General features: G+C 51.5%; 5 protein-coding genes across 5 annotated transcripts; 4 read left to right on the top strand and 1 right to left on the bottom strand.

The window, feature by feature from the left end:
- Positions 1 to 1,686: 1,686 nt before the first annotated feature.
- Positions 1,687 to 2,710, top strand: CONPUDRAFT_87266 (uncharacterized protein; the record flags this gene model as incomplete). The annotated part of the gene is made up of 2 exons (XM_007766214.1): positions 1,687 to 2,566; positions 2,625 to 2,710. The coding sequence occupies 2 exons, from the start codon at positions 1,687 to 1,689 to the stop codon at positions 2,708 to 2,710; spliced, it is 966 nt and encodes a 321-aa protein (XP_007764404.1).
- A 598-nt stretch (positions 2,711 to 3,308) lies between these two features.
- On the top strand, positions 3,309 to 5,778 carry CONPUDRAFT_162044 (uncharacterized protein). Its single transcript, XM_007766213.1, has 11 exons — positions 3,309 to 3,593; positions 3,654 to 3,773; positions 3,828 to 3,989; positions 4,046 to 4,259; positions 4,311 to 4,417; positions 4,477 to 4,511; positions 4,565 to 4,744; positions 4,795 to 4,850; positions 4,904 to 4,918; positions 4,992 to 5,026; positions 5,082 to 5,778. Exons 1-11 carry the CDS (start codon positions 3,567 to 3,569, stop codon positions 5,760 to 5,762), a joined length of 1,632 nt encoding a protein of 543 aa, XP_007764403.1. The 5' UTR covers positions 3,309 to 3,566; the 3' UTR covers positions 5,763 to 5,778.
- Positions 5,779 to 6,408: 630 nt separating this feature from the next.
- Positions 6,409 to 8,047, top strand: CONPUDRAFT_162043 (FAD/NAD(P)-binding domain-containing protein; the record flags this gene model as incomplete). Its single annotated transcript, XM_007766212.1, has 7 exons — positions 6,409 to 6,435; positions 6,491 to 6,610; positions 6,675 to 6,833; positions 6,886 to 7,090; positions 7,149 to 7,184; positions 7,245 to 7,279; positions 7,332 to 8,047. 7 exons carry the CDS (start codon positions 6,409 to 6,411, stop codon positions 8,007 to 8,009), a joined length of 1,260 nt encoding a protein of 419 aa, XP_007764402.1. The 3' UTR covers positions 8,010 to 8,047.
- Positions 8,048 to 10,070: 2,023 nt separating this feature from the next.
- Positions 10,071 to 11,754, bottom strand: CONPUDRAFT_162042 (uncharacterized protein; the record flags this gene model as incomplete). The annotated part of the gene is made up of 1 exon (XM_007766211.1): positions 10,071 to 11,754. One exon carries the CDS (start codon positions 11,752 to 11,754, stop codon positions 10,180 to 10,182), a length of 1,575 nt encoding a protein of 524 aa, XP_007764401.1. The 3' UTR covers positions 10,071 to 10,179.
- Positions 11,755 to 12,555: 801 nt separating this feature from the next.
- On the top strand, positions 12,556 to 14,952 carry CONPUDRAFT_116825 (uncharacterized protein). The gene is made up of 11 exons (XM_007766210.1): positions 12,556 to 12,604; positions 12,661 to 12,780; positions 12,835 to 12,993; positions 13,047 to 13,251; positions 13,302 to 13,408; positions 13,464 to 13,498; positions 13,550 to 13,729; positions 13,783 to 13,838; positions 13,895 to 13,904; positions 13,959 to 14,010; positions 14,061 to 14,952. The coding sequence occupies exons 1-11, from the start codon at positions 12,578 to 12,580 to the stop codon at positions 14,742 to 14,744; spliced, it is 1,635 nt and encodes a 544-aa protein (XP_007764400.1). The 5' UTR covers positions 12,556 to 12,577; the 3' UTR covers positions 14,745 to 14,952.
- The last annotated feature ends 606 nt before the right edge of the window (positions 14,953 to 15,558 follow it).

The following is a 15,558-nucleotide window of genomic DNA, read 5'->3' as shown; positions in this document are numbered from 1 at the left end:
GCCCAGGTTTGCTGAGCACGGGGTGCTTCGGGCAACCCATGTTTGTCGCCATTGGCGTGATGTTGCTTTAGCATTTCCGCACCTCTGGGCAGCAGTCGATATTACAAACACCAGCCCAGAGATTATCCGACTGATGCTGAAAAGGTCCAAGGAAGCTCCGCTCACCATTTTGCCACACGGGACCGGAAATTTGCTGCACCCAGGAATCTTCGATCTTGTTGGGGACTTGGGCAGACAGCTCTATCGGACGCGCGCCTTAGTGTTGTTCCTTCCTCTCCAAAAAAAGCGTGACCTTGTTCATCGCCTCGATTACGAGGCTCCTATCTTGGAGACCTTGTATGTAATTGCCTGGCAAAGCCGTTCTCGCAACGGTAGCGCCCTCCGTATTCCTGGCATGCCAACCAATACGCATATGTTGCGTCAACTACTCCTCGAGGGATACATACCATCATGGGACGCGCCGATATTTCGGGGATTGACTTCCCTTACGCTGATCACCACATTGGATCTATCGCCCAAGTTGCATGAACTTTTACGGGTGTTGCAAGCGGCAACCTCCTTGAGGTATCTCTGTCTCACAGCTGCTCTTTCTCGTTTGGACATAGCACCGTCATCCTGGGATGCTGGTCCGGTCGTAACCTTGCCCACGCTATACCATCTCGAGCTGAAAGAAACCACATTCACCCAATATTCACATTTCTTTTCCCGTGTTTCTATCCCTTCGGACGCCCACGTCGTCCTCGATATCACGTTACCTCGGATCGAGGAGGGCCTGCCACATAGTCTGACCCTGCTGCCACCCCTGCGTCTCTCGCCTTACTGCACTGAAGGGGAGCCGATGCATACAATGGAACTTCGGCTAAGCCACAGCGTTTGCTACAATATTCGCGACCTTTCGCCCAAAGCTCCTCCGAATTGTTCGTGCTCCGTCGGCCAATCACGAGGGGCCTGTTTGAAAGCAACATTCAAATACTCGGAGATTTTGGGGAGAAACTTCTTGCTCGGTCCGTTAGACCCTCTTTGCTATGCTTTGCCCCTCGTTTCCATCCATACTCTGCATCTGGAACTCAGCAGGGGCTTTCCACGCAGGGGTGAGATCCCTTGGTGCGATCTCCTCCCGGTATTCCCCCGCTTACAGGTCTTGCGCTTCGAAGTCGTTGATGAAGTCGTACAGCTGTCCCTTTTAGCCAAGGCATTAGCTCCTCGTGGAACATCAATGTTTGTTCCTCAACTTCGGGAGCTATACATGACAGACCGCGGGCGGGAACACTGTCTCATCGAAGGTTTTGCAGATGCATTTGAGCAGCGAGCATGCGTAGGAATGCATCTCGACAAGATTTCGGGAGAGTGGATCAGATTGGCAGACTCTGAGCTGGTCAGGTTGAGATGGGTCGTCAAAAGCGTGGAATGGAGTAAGAAAGGATGGCACTGGACCTGAGACAGTATGGAAACTTGCGGAGTAGATAGTGCTCATCATAAATTGCAACGCACGTTTTCCGACACATACATTCAGTGGACATAATTGTGAGCCAAGGCTAGAAAGGATTTTGACTCATGTCTTGGGTTACAGGCCAAAGAGAGCACGGAACCTCTTGCGGAACCTGCTTTGGGGTAGTTTGTTTGGCAAGAGCCTCGGGTCCAAACAATGGAGTAGCGGAACGGATTAGGCAACGCCTCTTCGTCTCTATGTCTTCCGTCAAATCTGTGGGTGGCTTCAGTGCTGTACCCATCGCCTACTCCAGCTCGACACATTATCTTTACTTGCGAAAGAATACAACCTCTAAAGCAAAACGGACGGACGAACTGCCCGATGGACGTACACTTTTCCTCGTGAACGTGCCCGTCGATGCAACTGAACGCGAGATCGTGCTTTTCTTCAAGCCTTGCGGAACCGTGGAACGCGTCGTTTTCAACCAGGACTCGCCTGAGGAGCAATTAATAGCGGAGAGCGACTCGGAGGGGGATGGGGATGGGGACGAGATGGATGACGTCCAGGAAGGAGAGGAGCTGGAAGAGGACGAGGAGGAGGGACCCAGTGAAAAACGTCGCAAACGACGGCGGTTCAACAAGGATTCGGCCGCCCCACCATCTGTTGTTTCCCTTCCTTCCCCTTCCTTACGCATCCTTCGCCGAACAGGCGGTACTGCCCATGTCGTCTTCCTTGACCCCCCTTCACTCGACCGTCTCACCTCGACCTCAAAACCTCGCCCGTGGCCACGCTCTGAAGAGCCGTCGGGCCTAGCACACTACCGTGCCTTGTACACCTCCCTTCGTCCACCACTCGATGCTGTCAGAACTCATGCTGACAGCTTTATGACACTCTTCGAGTACAATCTCGCCAAGGCGAAGCAAAAGTCGAAATACCGCAAGGGAGAGGCGATTGTCGACGAAGACGGGTTCACGCTGGTCACCCGCGGCGGCGCATACGGAACAACTCTGGGAGGTGGCGTTGGCGTTGCGAGCAAGCAATTCGAGAAGGAAGGGCGTACGGCCAGTCGGAAGAAGAAGGAGCCAAAGGAGAAGGTGGCGTTCTACGCGTTCCAAAAGGCGGAAAAGCAGCGCAAAGGTGAGCAGCAGCGTACGCTGATCATGGGATGCATCGTTCTGATATGCATCGACCGCAGCTATCATGGACTTGAAGAAGAACTTCGAGCAGGATAAGGCTCGAATAGCGAAGCTCAGGGAGTCTCGCAAGTTCAAGCCCTACTAGTATTTCCACCGCGAAAGAGGTCTGTGGACCCTTGCGTTGTGTGATGTATCGTTACTTGTCAATGCAATGCTGCAATGTCAAAACCGAAGGCGATCATACGTCGCCTCCGGACTCCGGCTGAGCTGGGATCACTATCCCAGCTTCGCAGAGCTTCGCTCAGCTTCGCTCTCCACATGTGACAGCAGATATGCCTAGTACCGATGGCGCCTAATGATATCTCAGGTGGGTACGAGAAAAGGTGATGATACATTGCTCTGTTTTGGCTTCGTCACTGTATAAGCAAAAACATCTTTTCAGCCTTTCTACCGATCACTGCCTACGAGCAGCTGGGCTTGACAGCCTGACTCAGTGGGGTGGCGAAAAACCACGTCTATCTGACATAATATCCCCGGAAGATCTCCGAGTCTGTCGGCGATTGTTCCCCAAGCAGCCCCAAGCCAGCCCAAGCCCCATTTCGCTAGATTTCGCTGTGGAGGAATCTTGACGTCGCTGATGCGCTCTCCATCAAACTCGCGTGTCATTGACGCACCACTTCCGAGACGGGCTAGGCTATCCGTCAATCATCTCCAGAAACGCCCTCACTCATTCGGACCTCCCTGGACCTCCTTGGCGCGCACCTCTACTCGCTGTCCTGCGCATTACGAAGGCCATGCTTGCTCAGAGGCCACGACGGGCCGCTGACCAAAGAGCGACACGCACCAAGAAGGGTAGATTTCAAACCTCGCTCAGCTGCGTGACATCTTAGGTAAACTGGCATCGCGGAGCGTGCATAAAAGCACACTCAAACCGAACACCGTGTGACACGAACACGAAGCCCTCCAATTTCTGAAGCTCTACCGCGTTGCTTTCTTCAACGATGCCATCATCGACACAAGTTCTCATCGTAAGTGTGCCTCACTCAACCTATACCCGACTTAGAGCATTGATACTGACATCCCACGAGGCCGGTGCCGGGCCAGTAGGTCTCGTTGCTGCCCTCACCCTTGTGCAAAGTGGCGTATCCGTCCGTATCATCGAGAAAGAGCATGGCCCTCGCCCAGGCGAGCGAGGCGCCGGTACTTATGTGAGTCACTGATGAGTCGTCGCATCTGGTAACGCGGATATTGACGTGCCACAGCCGCGCACACTCGAGGTGTACCATTTCCTTGGGGTCAACGAGATCAGGGAAAGGGGCGAGGCGGTGTCCCATATCCAGTCCCACATCTTCGGGAGCATCGATGTCGTGAAGGAGTTTCCTTTCCTAGTGGGTGAAGCTGATCCGACGCCGGCTATTCCAATCGTACGCCTCTGGACCATTGCTGTTTATGTGGATAATTTGCTAATGTTTCTGCGTAGAACCGTAGTGTCGCGCTCGGGCAGACATATGTTGAGCAAATCCTGGCCTCGCACCTTGAGAAACTAGGGTGTGCCGTCGAATACGGGAAGGAGCTGCTGACCTTTGAGCAAAACGAGGAAGGCGTTGTCGTCCATATTTCATCCCAGAACGGCTCTATCGAAGCCGATGAAACCGTTGAAGCTCAGCTCATGATTGGGGCCGATGGTGCTCGGGGTAGGTGCTCATTCTATCCAGTAGATAATCTCCAGCTTACCCTCACCTTAGGTGTTGTGCGGAAGCAACTTGGTCTCACTTTTCTTGGAGAGACCCGCGAGGATACTCGCATCATTACCGCAGACATTCGTATCAAATGTGCTGGGTTATCCCGAGACGTAGGTGTTCGTGCATGCCCGTGCATATCGTCCACTGATTACGACTGGCTACTCTCTAGCACTGGCATCACTTTGGTGACGCTGACGGTGCATCGTAAGCACATTGCAGCTATGTCGTTCTAGTCATCCTAAAGATCTCGTTCATAGGTTATTCTTCCGACCCAGTAACCAGTTCGGAGATAACGACGGCTGGCAACTTATCCTCTCAGGTGACAGGTTTGACATTGAACGACTCGCCGCCGATAAGGAAGCTGTGTACTCGTGTGTCAAAGAGGCGGTGGGAGCACCAATCCAGTTTATGGAGCTTATATGGATTTCTCAATTCCGGTGAGTTGGCATGATTACCGGTGCATGTGTACGTGATACCATTCTCGAAGACCCAACATTCGGATGGTGGACACGTTTGGGAAGCGGAGAGTCCTCGTTGCCGGAGGTGCGCCATTTTTGTGCTCTATTGTGTATGTCAGCTTAACTTCTTTTATATAGATGCTGCGCAGTTGGGTGACCGTTCCATACAACGTTCGAATAGCAGTCAAACTGACCAACCGGCACTATAGCGTGCACAGCCCTACAGGCGGACAGGGAATGAACTCCGGTGTTCAGGATGCTGTACGATGTTTCCCTTCATCTCTCGAGTGCATCTACTGACAGGGCGCGGCGCTAGTTTAATCTTGCGTGGAAAGTTGCCCTTGTGGCGAAAGGCATGGCCCCGCTGTCCCTGCTCGAGTCGTACACTGCGGAGCGTCTTCCTGTCATTGCTCAGATGCTCAATCTTACCACTACACTCCTCGACAAGACATTCGGCGCTAGGCGTGAAAAAGTCGACCAGGCCTACCGGCGGGACAGAATCTTGTTCATGCTTGGCGTCAACTACCGTACGAGCCCGATCGTACTCGACGAGTTCTCCGCCGACATTCCTGCTGTCCCTGCGTACAACACCGAGCGCACCGACGAGCTTGTCGCCGGCGATAGGGCGCCGGACGCACCTGCGTTAGTCGAAGGAGACAACACGGTCAGCCTGTTCAACGACGTCTTCAAGCCGACGCACCACACGGCGTTGGTCTTTGCTGCCGACATTCAGGCAGCAAATCCGGTTCTGAAATCGCTGGCGCAGTACTCCGGCATTTCTAGTGCCGTTATCATTATTCCTGCGACAGCGAAGCCAGTCGGTAATATCGGCTCGGCCAGAATTGTTATCGACAAGGAAGGACACGCGCATACGAATTATCTTGTCAAGGGCGGATCGCGTGTCGTCATCGTGAGGCCCGACGGAGTAGTCGGTGCCATCGTTGCAGGCCAGTCGGGTGTCGAGAAGTACTTCGGGTTGATCCAAGGTCGAAAGTAAACACAATATTCGCGCGAGTTAAAGCACTATTTGTTATCGTGGAAGATATCACGAGCTGAGATGGGTTCTAGGTCTTCCCTGAATGAGTTTTACGGCGTACAGTTTCCCTCAGGCTTGTGTCTTGTGTATGACCCAGTAAACTTAAATCGCGCACAGCAGTCCTTTGGTTCCGAGTTTGTCGAAGAGCGTGACAAAGTCGCCACGAATACCAACTGAGTTGGTGCGTCATGACCGTGCGCGCTTGAAGAGTTGCAAGGAAACTCACAACATTCAATGTTTCAATCCAAGATTGATACTCCAGAGAACACTTGCTGACACACCTGGCTTACGGAGTAGGCGGAGACGTCTGTGTTCGGCAGCATGCGAGATAATATCATTGGCTGGTGGGCCATGATCTTCTTCATCACGGGAATATTAATGAGGTAAGGCAAAGTCCGGTCGGACTCCGATCGCGACCTACGGGTTTGGGTTTTGTACGACATAGCATTGACATACATTGCGGTGAAAGAGATCGATCGAACGATCCTGGCCACTTCATGTGAAGTTCCCCTTCCCCCATTGAACGGTGAGTGTGTGATTGTATAAAGGCATCTATAGGAATGCAAAACTGATCAGTACCCTTTTGACTCACAGTAGTCTTTGCACAATGCCGATCGCAGCTCAGGTTCTTATTGTACGTATTCATCTGCCTGAATGGCTAGCTATTGAAGGTGCTAAATGACTGCAAGGCTGGCGCAGGTCCCACCGGGCTCGTGGCCGCCTTATCCCTCTTACGCAACGGAGTCACGGTACGCGTTGTGGAGAAGGCAGATGGTCCACGTCCCGGGCAACGAGGCGCCGGAAACATGGTAGGCATCTAATTTTATCGCAGCATTGTGAAGGTCGAGGTTGAAAGTTGATGTCGCGTTGAAGCCACGTACCTTGGAAACGTACCACTTCCTTGATGTGCCAGAGCTTATCGAGAAGGGTACCTTGCCTCCGTTAATGCAAGCGCACACATACGGCAGCGCTGATATCTTAGAGGAGTTCTCTATGGTCCCAGTGTTTGATGAAACGCCTGCTTGTCCATTTGTACGTCCAAGATTTTGTGCTTAATCGAAAACTAATGCCATCATCGACACAGAACAACTCTCTTGCTATAGGCCAATGCACCGTAGAACAGACCTTAGCATCGCACGTTGAACAGCTTGGATGCATCATTGAATATGGCAAGGAGCTTCTCTCGTTTAAGCAAGACGAGGGACACGTGGTAGCAGAAATTGCTGCCAAGGATGGAACTATTGAGACGACGGGAGTGGAGTTTCTCATTGGCGCTGATGGAGCTCGTGGTAAGTAAATCTGTTCTCTCATCGAATATATCTGAGCTCATGACCTGTCTATGAGCAGGCGTCGTTCGTAAGCAGCTCGGCCTCACATTCTTAGGTGAAACTCTTGAATGGTTGTGAGAGATTAATGACGTCTGCAATGTCCACAGCCCCACAGGCGGTCAAGGTCTCAACTCCGGCGTCCAAGATGCGGTACGTCAGTCGCTTCCATCCAACCCGCTGAATACTGACCGTCGTTTTCCAGTTCAACCTCGGATGGAAAGTTGCACTTGTTGCAAAGGGCCTTTCCCCGCTCTCCCTCCTCGAAACCTATACAGCCGAGCGTCTTCCCGTCATCGCCCAGATGCTCAACCTCACCACCGACCTACTCAACAAAACTTTCGGCAAAGCACGCAGCACGGTTGAGACCGCATTTCATCGCGGCAGGATCTTGTTCATGTTCGGCGTCAACTATCGCACAAGTCCAATTGTGATCGACGAATTCTCCGCCGGACTTCCTCCCGTGCCAGCGTACGGCGTTGAGCTCAGTGGTGAGCTCGTTGCGGGGGACAGGGCGCCTGATGCTCCCGGCCTGTCCGAAGGAAATTCGACTGTTACCCTATTTGATATCTACAGGGTGACGCACCACACGGTCTTGGTCTTCGCTAATAACACTCAAAGAGCGCATGAGGTTGTCGAGCCACTGTTGTCTTATTCTAACTTGGCTAGGTTCGTTGTCGTTTTGCCATGTGCATCGGTCTCGATGGAGGCTGTCAAGGGGGCGAGAGTCCTCGTTGATAGGGCCGGATTCGCATATTCGCATTATCTGGTCAAAGAGGACACTCGTATTATAATCGTGCGACCTGATGGAGTAGTTGGTGCGATTGTTGGCGGACTATCAGGCACTCATCAATATTTCTGTTTGCTCACGGGCCAGACATGAATTATAGTACTGCAAGTAATTGTATAATAATAGTAAACGACGTTCGTGTCCACAAGCGGCGCACAAGTCGGACGCTGTGGTCCAACTACCCTTCACTTTTTTCGAGGCCCACAATCCACCTCACTCTTACACGCACGGACGGGGAGAGATCAATTCTCGAATGAGATATGGTTCTCAGGCGCATACCCATCTTGGTACGTTGTTCAAGCATATCTGCGATGTTGTATGCGCCCCTTTGATTTGACCTCCCTACTGCTGGGGACAGAACGAGTGCTTCTAGCTTTGAAAGAGGTCGAAGATGCTCGCGGGGTGCGAGCGCATCCAGCATCCGGGCTAGATTCTCCGCGTCAACGCTTACGTTGAGGAACGTGACTTTGGGAAGGACCGAGAATACGTCTTGCCAAGGAATGGCACCGTATGGCCGATTATTTCCGGTACGTACTTTGAGCGTTTGAACAGATAAAAGGGATTTGCCGTAGCAAAAAGATGTGAAGGGGTTCATAACGGGATTATGGCGGCTAGACTCGGGGCCACGACAGGAAACGGCTAGGTGATTTCGACTGCAGCACTGGGCGTAGGGGGAGTTAAACGGGTAAACATTGCAAAGCACCGGTGTGACATTGAATTCAGTACGATGTGTGTGTTCAATAGCCATGGAATAGACTGGTCCCGACTCATCGCAATAGGGGGCTAGAACTCTAGGGGGAAGCAGTGTGATAATACTGGGTGGAACTTGATCAGGATCTTCGAGGAGTATGAGACCCAACGTGATGCGAGCACCTGGGGCGACATTGACGTGCGATAAGAAATGAGTATATTGAACGAATGTCGTCTGATACAAGGCAAACTGCCTGAGATTGGGGAGGTTGATTGTCGCGTCGACATTCCATGATGACGGTGGCGACCGAAAGTTTGATAGGACATTAATGAGCTTGAGATCCTGAAGAGCAGGGTTACTGTCAAGAAGGTCCCAAAGCTGGCTTGGTGTTGGTGCGAGTTTGGTCAGGTGAGAAAGTTCAAGACGAGTCAGTCCATTAAGAGTCAGTGAATTCCACGGCAGAGAAAACGACGACAGGGAGAGTGTACGTAGGTTCGGAGATTTTCGGAACATGCCGTTGGGGAGAGGAGCCCCTAGATCTGCGTCGCAGCACGCAGATAGGATAAAGGTTTCTAGAACGGGACAGTCCAAGGCGATGTTCTCTACAATGCCACGGGACTGTCCCGGGGAACATGTAAGAGTAAAGTGGCGTGTTCGACGGAGCTGGCGGGCTAGTTCGTCGATGAATGGGATGCGTTCTTTTGTCAACGTTCCAATTTGAAAGACCTCAACTGTAAGGGGTGCATCTGCGGCTCTCCGATACATCATATCAGCGAGGGAGATCTTTGAAGAGGAAGATAAGATCGAATATACGCGTGACCAGAGACAGGGAAATGCCAAGGCCATATCCCGCCAGCAGCGGCAGACGTGTGTAACAGTAATGATGTCGCGATTGTCATAGAAGCAAGTCGGTGATAAGTAACTGAAGATTCTGGCAAGGACTTCGGGTAGGATGGAGCAGGCTGGCATGAAGGAATTTCGGCGTGCGCGAAGCCGCTGGACAATGTGCAGATGGGTATGGATATCGTCGTCGAGGGGTGCGGCGTGACGTCGACGCTCTGAGGCATCTGGCCATGCGGTAAGCATTCTACTATAAGCTTACCGGTCAGTACGATTGAAGGCACGTCTTTTAAGCCAAGGGTTATACGCAGAGGACGTACGTCGAATTCTTCGATGGCTTTTTCCTGTGCTTTGCGAGAGTGGGGGTTAATAACAGCGGATGCAAGCGCCTGATCACCAGCAGGCTTTATACAGCTTCGGAGTTCCTAAGCTGAACCTAGAAAAGGAGTCTGAATGTCAAAAAAAGGGGTCGATTTACATATTCGAGTCATTGAGCGCTGACGCCATCATCGGCTTAAAGCCATCGCTGCGGTGAACGAGCGCCAGACAATAGCATGATTCTTAGCATGAGTCCCGACGCTTCTACCACTCTTAGGTCTCAACTCATATAGTCTCCCAACTCTCTTGCATCAAATCTAATGTTACAAGTCTATGTGACACGATATTGCTATTAGTAGACAATGTCCACGAACAACGCAAAGTTATTTCAATCATCTACACACATAAATTTGACTAGTCAAACCCTGATAAGATACCAACGACCATCCACCGCACCCGCACAATCACGGATCGAGACAGCTCAATTCCACGATTGGTGAGAGACTTGAGATGCAGTCCCGCTTTCGCACGTTTTTCCAACGCATCTGCAAGGTTCTCGGCGCCTCCCTGATGCCCCGATGCCGGACAAAGCACAAGCTCTTCCAGTTGTGGAAGAGGTCGGAGACTCTCGCCGGGGGCGAGCGCATCCAACGCTCGCGTTAAATTGTCCTCTTCAACGCTTATATCGAGAAACGTGAGATTAGGAAGCGCCAGGAATACATCGCGCCAAAGGATGGCTCCAAATGGCTGCTCGTCGCCAGTATCTATGGTCAATTTCTGGATGGAGAAAAGAGGACTTCCACTGCACAGTGACGTGAAAGGGCTGTATGCCGAATGGTCACGGTCAGAACCGGAGTAGCGAAAGGTGGCGTCAAGGTGGCTTCGGCAGGTCTGGTACGAGCACTGGGGGCAGTTGGATTCAATGAGTGGTGCTATGTCGATGTCAGTGCGATACCCGTGCTCGATAGACACAGAATAGGCGATCCCCGGGTCATCACGATAAGGGGTGAGGACCCTTGCGGGAAAGAGCATTAGGCTGTTGGGTGATCGGCCTTCAGGGATAGTGATGTCCAACGTAATGTGAGTCTCTGGAGGGACGTTGAGGCGTGACAGAAAGTGGGCATATTGAATGAATGTTATGTCGGACAAAGCAAGATGTCGGAGGTTAGGGAGATTGATTGCCACGTCAGCGTTCCATGATGACGGTGTAAGCCAAAATTTGGCCAACACGTCGACGAGCTCGAGATCTTGAAGGGCAGAATTACCCTCCAGAAGGCCCAAAAGCTCACTCGGAGCTGGAGCGAGCTCTCTCAGATGAGAGAGTTCAAGACAAGTCAGCCCGTTGAGAGCCAACGAATCCCAATGAAGAGCGCAGCCTGAGAGGTGTAGCATTTGTAGCCTCGAAGCATTTCTGAACATGCCGTTTGGGAGGAGGACATCTGAATCTGACCTAGAACCACCCACACAGATCCAAAAGCTTTCTAGAATGGGACAGTCTACGACGAGGTTCTCCACGAAGCCGGGGTACTGCCCTCTCGAGGGCTCCAGTTTGAACACGTGTGTCCGATGAAGCTGGCGGGCTAGCTCCTCGATGAGATGAATGCGTTCATCTGTGTCGTCTGCGTCTACCTCAATGGTAAGGACCGCATCTGCGGCTCTTTCATACATCATCTCAGCGAGAGAAATCTGTGACGAGGAGGATAATCTTGAGTGGATGTGCGACCAAAGATGGGGGAATGCTAAGGCCACATCCCGCCAACAGCGGCAGACGTGCGTTACAGCGATGATGTCATGATTGTCGTGAACGCGGATGGGTACGAGATAGCTGAAGATCTCGGAAAGGACTTCAGGTAACAGGCAACAGGCCGGCATGAGGGTATTGCGGCGCGTGCGAAGTTGTTGGACGATGTGCAGATATGTATTGATATCATCATCCAGTGGGGTAACTTGGACTTGACGCTCTGCAGCGTCTGGCCATGTGGCAAGCATTATGTCAAGTAACTGGTAATAAAGGTGTTTGATGTGAGCATCTCAGCATAATCATGGACATTAAACGTTATACGTACGTCGATACGTTGTCAGTTGAGTCAGTCTACTGAGGGACGTAGGCCCGAAGACGTTGAACGCAAGCACCTGATGGTCTTTGTATACGCACGTATACAGCTGCGGAGCCTCCACGTTGCACCTTCTTGGAAAGCAATCTGGACCTTCTACAAGAGATTGCTGTGTGCCTCATTGTGCGCTAACGTCGACATCGCCTCAAACCCATTGCTGCGGTCGACGAGCGTCAGACCATAACCCAGATTCGCTCTCGTAAGGGCTTTGGCTCCCACGGTCTCCTTTTCCAACTCCCTTGCCCTAAGTTCACGTCCCGGATTCCCGATAACACTCTCACAATCCTCATGCTTATCCAGGTCTGGTCTGGAAGTTACTCACCGTTTTGTGATGTGGAGCTGAACGTTCTGAAAGCTGAACTGAGCTCAAAAGGTGGGTGAGCCGGAGTTGGCCGGGTCTCTCTCTCGGGCAATCACGGAGGACACTCGGAATTATCGGGATTTCGGTAGATGCCCTGATGCGCGCGTCGTCTAGCGCCAACAGGCGCCAACCAGCCCAGGTAACAAGGTGTCAATGATTGACTATGCGATGTCTAGCATCCAGGAAAGCCACCCGCGAGGGCCACTTCATCGGCCTAAACTCACACTGATATCCAAGGCTAGGTTAGTGATGCGTACGTATAAAAGCCGACGTGAATTTAGCTATCATCCAGCGCATTTCCATTCCCAGTCTTGTGCGTTCACTCATCCGTACTAGAATGTCTTCACCTGCGCAAGTGCTTGTTGTACGTGGCCTACCATCAACTCGATCACATCGTTATAGGCACTGAGGCACGTCAAGGTTGGCGCCGGTCCTACTGGGCTTGTCGCTGCTTTGACTCTGCTCCGCAATGGAGTGTCGGTGCGTGTCATTGAGAAAGAGCCCTCCCCTCGCCTTGGTCAGCGTGGGCCAGGCAATATGGTTGGTGCTTCACTGCGCGATTGAAAGGAGCAACACCAATAACATCTCACGTAGCCACGAACACTGGAAGCATACCACTTCCTTGACGTGCCAGAGATCGCGCAAGAGGCCGCTCGGATTCCACCCATGCAGTCGCATGCCTTTGGTAGTTTGTCCGCCTTGAAGGAGTTTCCGATGGCACCTGTGTTTGATCCGACACATGCTATACCAATTGTACGTGTATGGTTCTTTCATATTTGGTCGCTGTCCTGATGGCTTGTTTGTAGATCAATCCTCTGGCAATAGGCCAGTGCAATGTCGAGCGTATCCTACGATCGCACTTGGAGAAACTTGGTTGCTGTGTAGAATATGGCGTGGAGCTACTATCCTTCGAGCAGAACGAGGAACGTGTTCTTGTTCAAACCGCAACGAAAGATGGGACAAGCGAGAAGATCAAGGTTCAGTATATCGTTGGTGCCGATGGCGCACGAGGTAAGCAACCCTTGTTGCTCAGTTTGATTGAAGCTCACATCGCTTCAAAGGCGTCGTTCGCAAGCAACTTGGACTTACCTTCCTTGGCGAGACCCATGATGAGACTCGCATCGTCACTGGTGATATCCGGTTCAAGTGCACGGAACTGTCCAGGGACGTAAGTACTATACATCTGAGGTCTCCACGGGGAACTAAAACCTGCCGATTCCCAGCACTGGCATATCTTTGGAGACGAAGCGGGTAACATGTACGTGGTATAAAGCTTGGTTTCACATTCACATCCGACAGTTGCAATCAGACTTTCGTTCCGTCCCAGCAAAGAGTTCGGGGACAACGACGGCTGGCAACTCTTCGCTTCGGGAGAGAAGTTCGATGTCACGAGTCTGGTCTCTAGCAAGGACGCCCTGTACACCTGCATACGCGAGTCGCTGGCTGCTCCAGTCGACTTCGTGGAGTTGATTTGGGTTGGAGAATTCAGGTGAATACGAGTCTATTGAGTGACACACCCATTTATATTGACCCAATGTAAAGGCCCAACATCAGAATGGCTAATAAGTTCGGAGAGGGCAGGGTCTTTGTTGCTGGAGGTGCGTCAAGGGCACTTTCGTCGATGTTCTTATTGATGCTTAACTCATACGTTTAGACGCCGCTCAGTTAGTCGTTTATGTCAACCCCAAGAATATGCTTCGTACTGATCATTTGTACAGCGTCCATAGCCCCACAGGTGGTCAAGGGCTCAACTCGGGCGTGCAGGATGCTGTAAGTCGTAGTCTTGGTCCCACACAGCTCTTTGCTTACATCACCCTAAGTTTAACCTCGGATGGAAGCTAGCTCTCGTATCCAAGGGCCTCGCTCCACTCTCCTTGCTCGACAGTTACACCGCCGAGCGTCTCCCCGTCATCGCCCAGATGCTTAATATCACCACCGACCTCATGAACAAGACCTTCGGCGAGACGCGCGGCACAGTAGAGAACGCGTTTCATCGGGGCAGAATCTTGTTTATGCTCGGCGTAAACTACCGCACAAGTCCTATCGTGCTCGACGAGTTTTCCGCTGGACTTCCTCCGGTCGCAGCATACGGCGTTGAGCTCACCGATGAGCTCGTTGCGGGAGATAGAGCTCCGGACGCGCCTGGGCTGGTAGAGGGCGAGGCTACTGTTCGGCTCTTCGACATCTACAAGGCGATGCACCACACGGTGCTGGTATTCTCGCTCAACGTCAAATCTGCGCGTGACGTTATCAAGTCAGCTGCGCGCCACTCGGCGCTGGCTCGCACTGTCGTGATTTTGCCCGCCACAACGGCTACAGAGCTCCATGTAGACCATGCCAGGGTTTTGATTGACCGGGATAATTATGCTTACTCTCACTACCTAGTCAAGGACGACACTCGGGTTGTCGTCGTCCGCCCAGACGGCGTGATAGGCGCCATTGTTGCTGGCTCACCCGGAGTCGACGCATACTTTACTCTGATTCAGGGTATTCAAAGAAGTTGATACCTTAAACGCATTGGATCCAGAAGCTCCATGACATTGCTTCGGCGTGAAACAAACATCGCCACTAGCTACGGGCATAGTATATACATGTTGTATAAAAGTCTTTTATCCGCATGATTACCTTCTTATCACTTCTTCAGATCATCCTCACGTTCAGTTAGGATCCGTTTCACCGATTTAAAAGTCCACCTCAGCCTGACTAGCTCCCGGTCCGTGAAGTAGATCCGCGCTAAACTCAAATATAAGAGGCGTTGTCCTGCACGCACACGTCGTTCAAAGAGATCTACGAGGCCATCAATATGGATATCGAGATCACCATCTCTGACAGACGTTGTTACGATCTGTTTATTTCACTCTTCGTATCTGGACATCTACTAGTATCAGCAACTGGACACTTCTAGTAGATACGATTTCATTTTATCCTTTTCCTTGTAATATCTTGGATTCCTTACGAATCCTACCGGCTTGATTACGAACCACAAGTCCTTATGACTTGTTTTCTTTATCAGCGCATTGTATTAGGATTAGCAATAATATGAATCCTGCTGATTCATATTACTTCTTTCTCAGTCAGCGACTGACTGATTTCTTAGCAATTACTGTAAGTTCTTATGAATCACAGTGTCATTGTGACTTGGTAAGCAACTAGTAGAAAGGTATATAAACTCGCATGTACGAGGCCCAAACGCCTCAGACTAGTTCTACCTCTATTACTACAGACAATCGTTCTCACTCTAAGATCGTAGTCGCGGACTACCGATAGTAAGATAATACGAAAGATAAGATAGTAAACCTAAGAGATCAGTTCTCTTCG

This window comes from Coniophora puteana (genome assembly GCF_000271625.1).
Source record: "Coniophora puteana RWD-64-598 SS2 unplaced genomic scaffold CONPUscaffold_2, whole genome shotgun sequence".
Taxonomy (NCBI): Eukaryota; Fungi; Basidiomycota; class Agaricomycetes; order Boletales; family Coniophoraceae; genus Coniophora; species Coniophora puteana.
Note: the sequence above shows the minus strand (reverse complement) of the source record. Positions and strands in the feature narration are given on the sequence as shown.

Coding starts and splice junctions, on each gene's coding strand:
- CONPUDRAFT_162044 (XM_007766213.1), top strand. CDS start 3,567: ATGCCATCATCGACACAAGTTCTCATC. Junction 3,774..3,827: donor AGCGAGGCGCCGGTACTTAT/GTGAGTCACTGA, acceptor GACGTGCCACAG/CCGCGCACACTCGAGGTGTA. Junction 4,418..4,476: donor GTGCTGGGTTATCCCGAGAC/GTAGGTGTTCGT, acceptor GCTACTCTCTAG/CACTGGCATCACTTTGGTGA.
- CONPUDRAFT_116825 (XM_007766210.1), top strand. CDS start 12,578: ATGTCTTCACCTGCGCAAGTGCTTGTT. Junction 12,781..12,834: donor AGCGTGGGCCAGGCAATATG/GTTGGTGCTTCA, acceptor CATCTCACGTAG/CCACGAACACTGGAAGCATA. Junction 13,499..13,549: donor GGAGACGAAGCGGGTAACAT/GTACGTGGTATA, acceptor AGTTGCAATCAG/ACTTTCGTTCCGTCCCAGCA.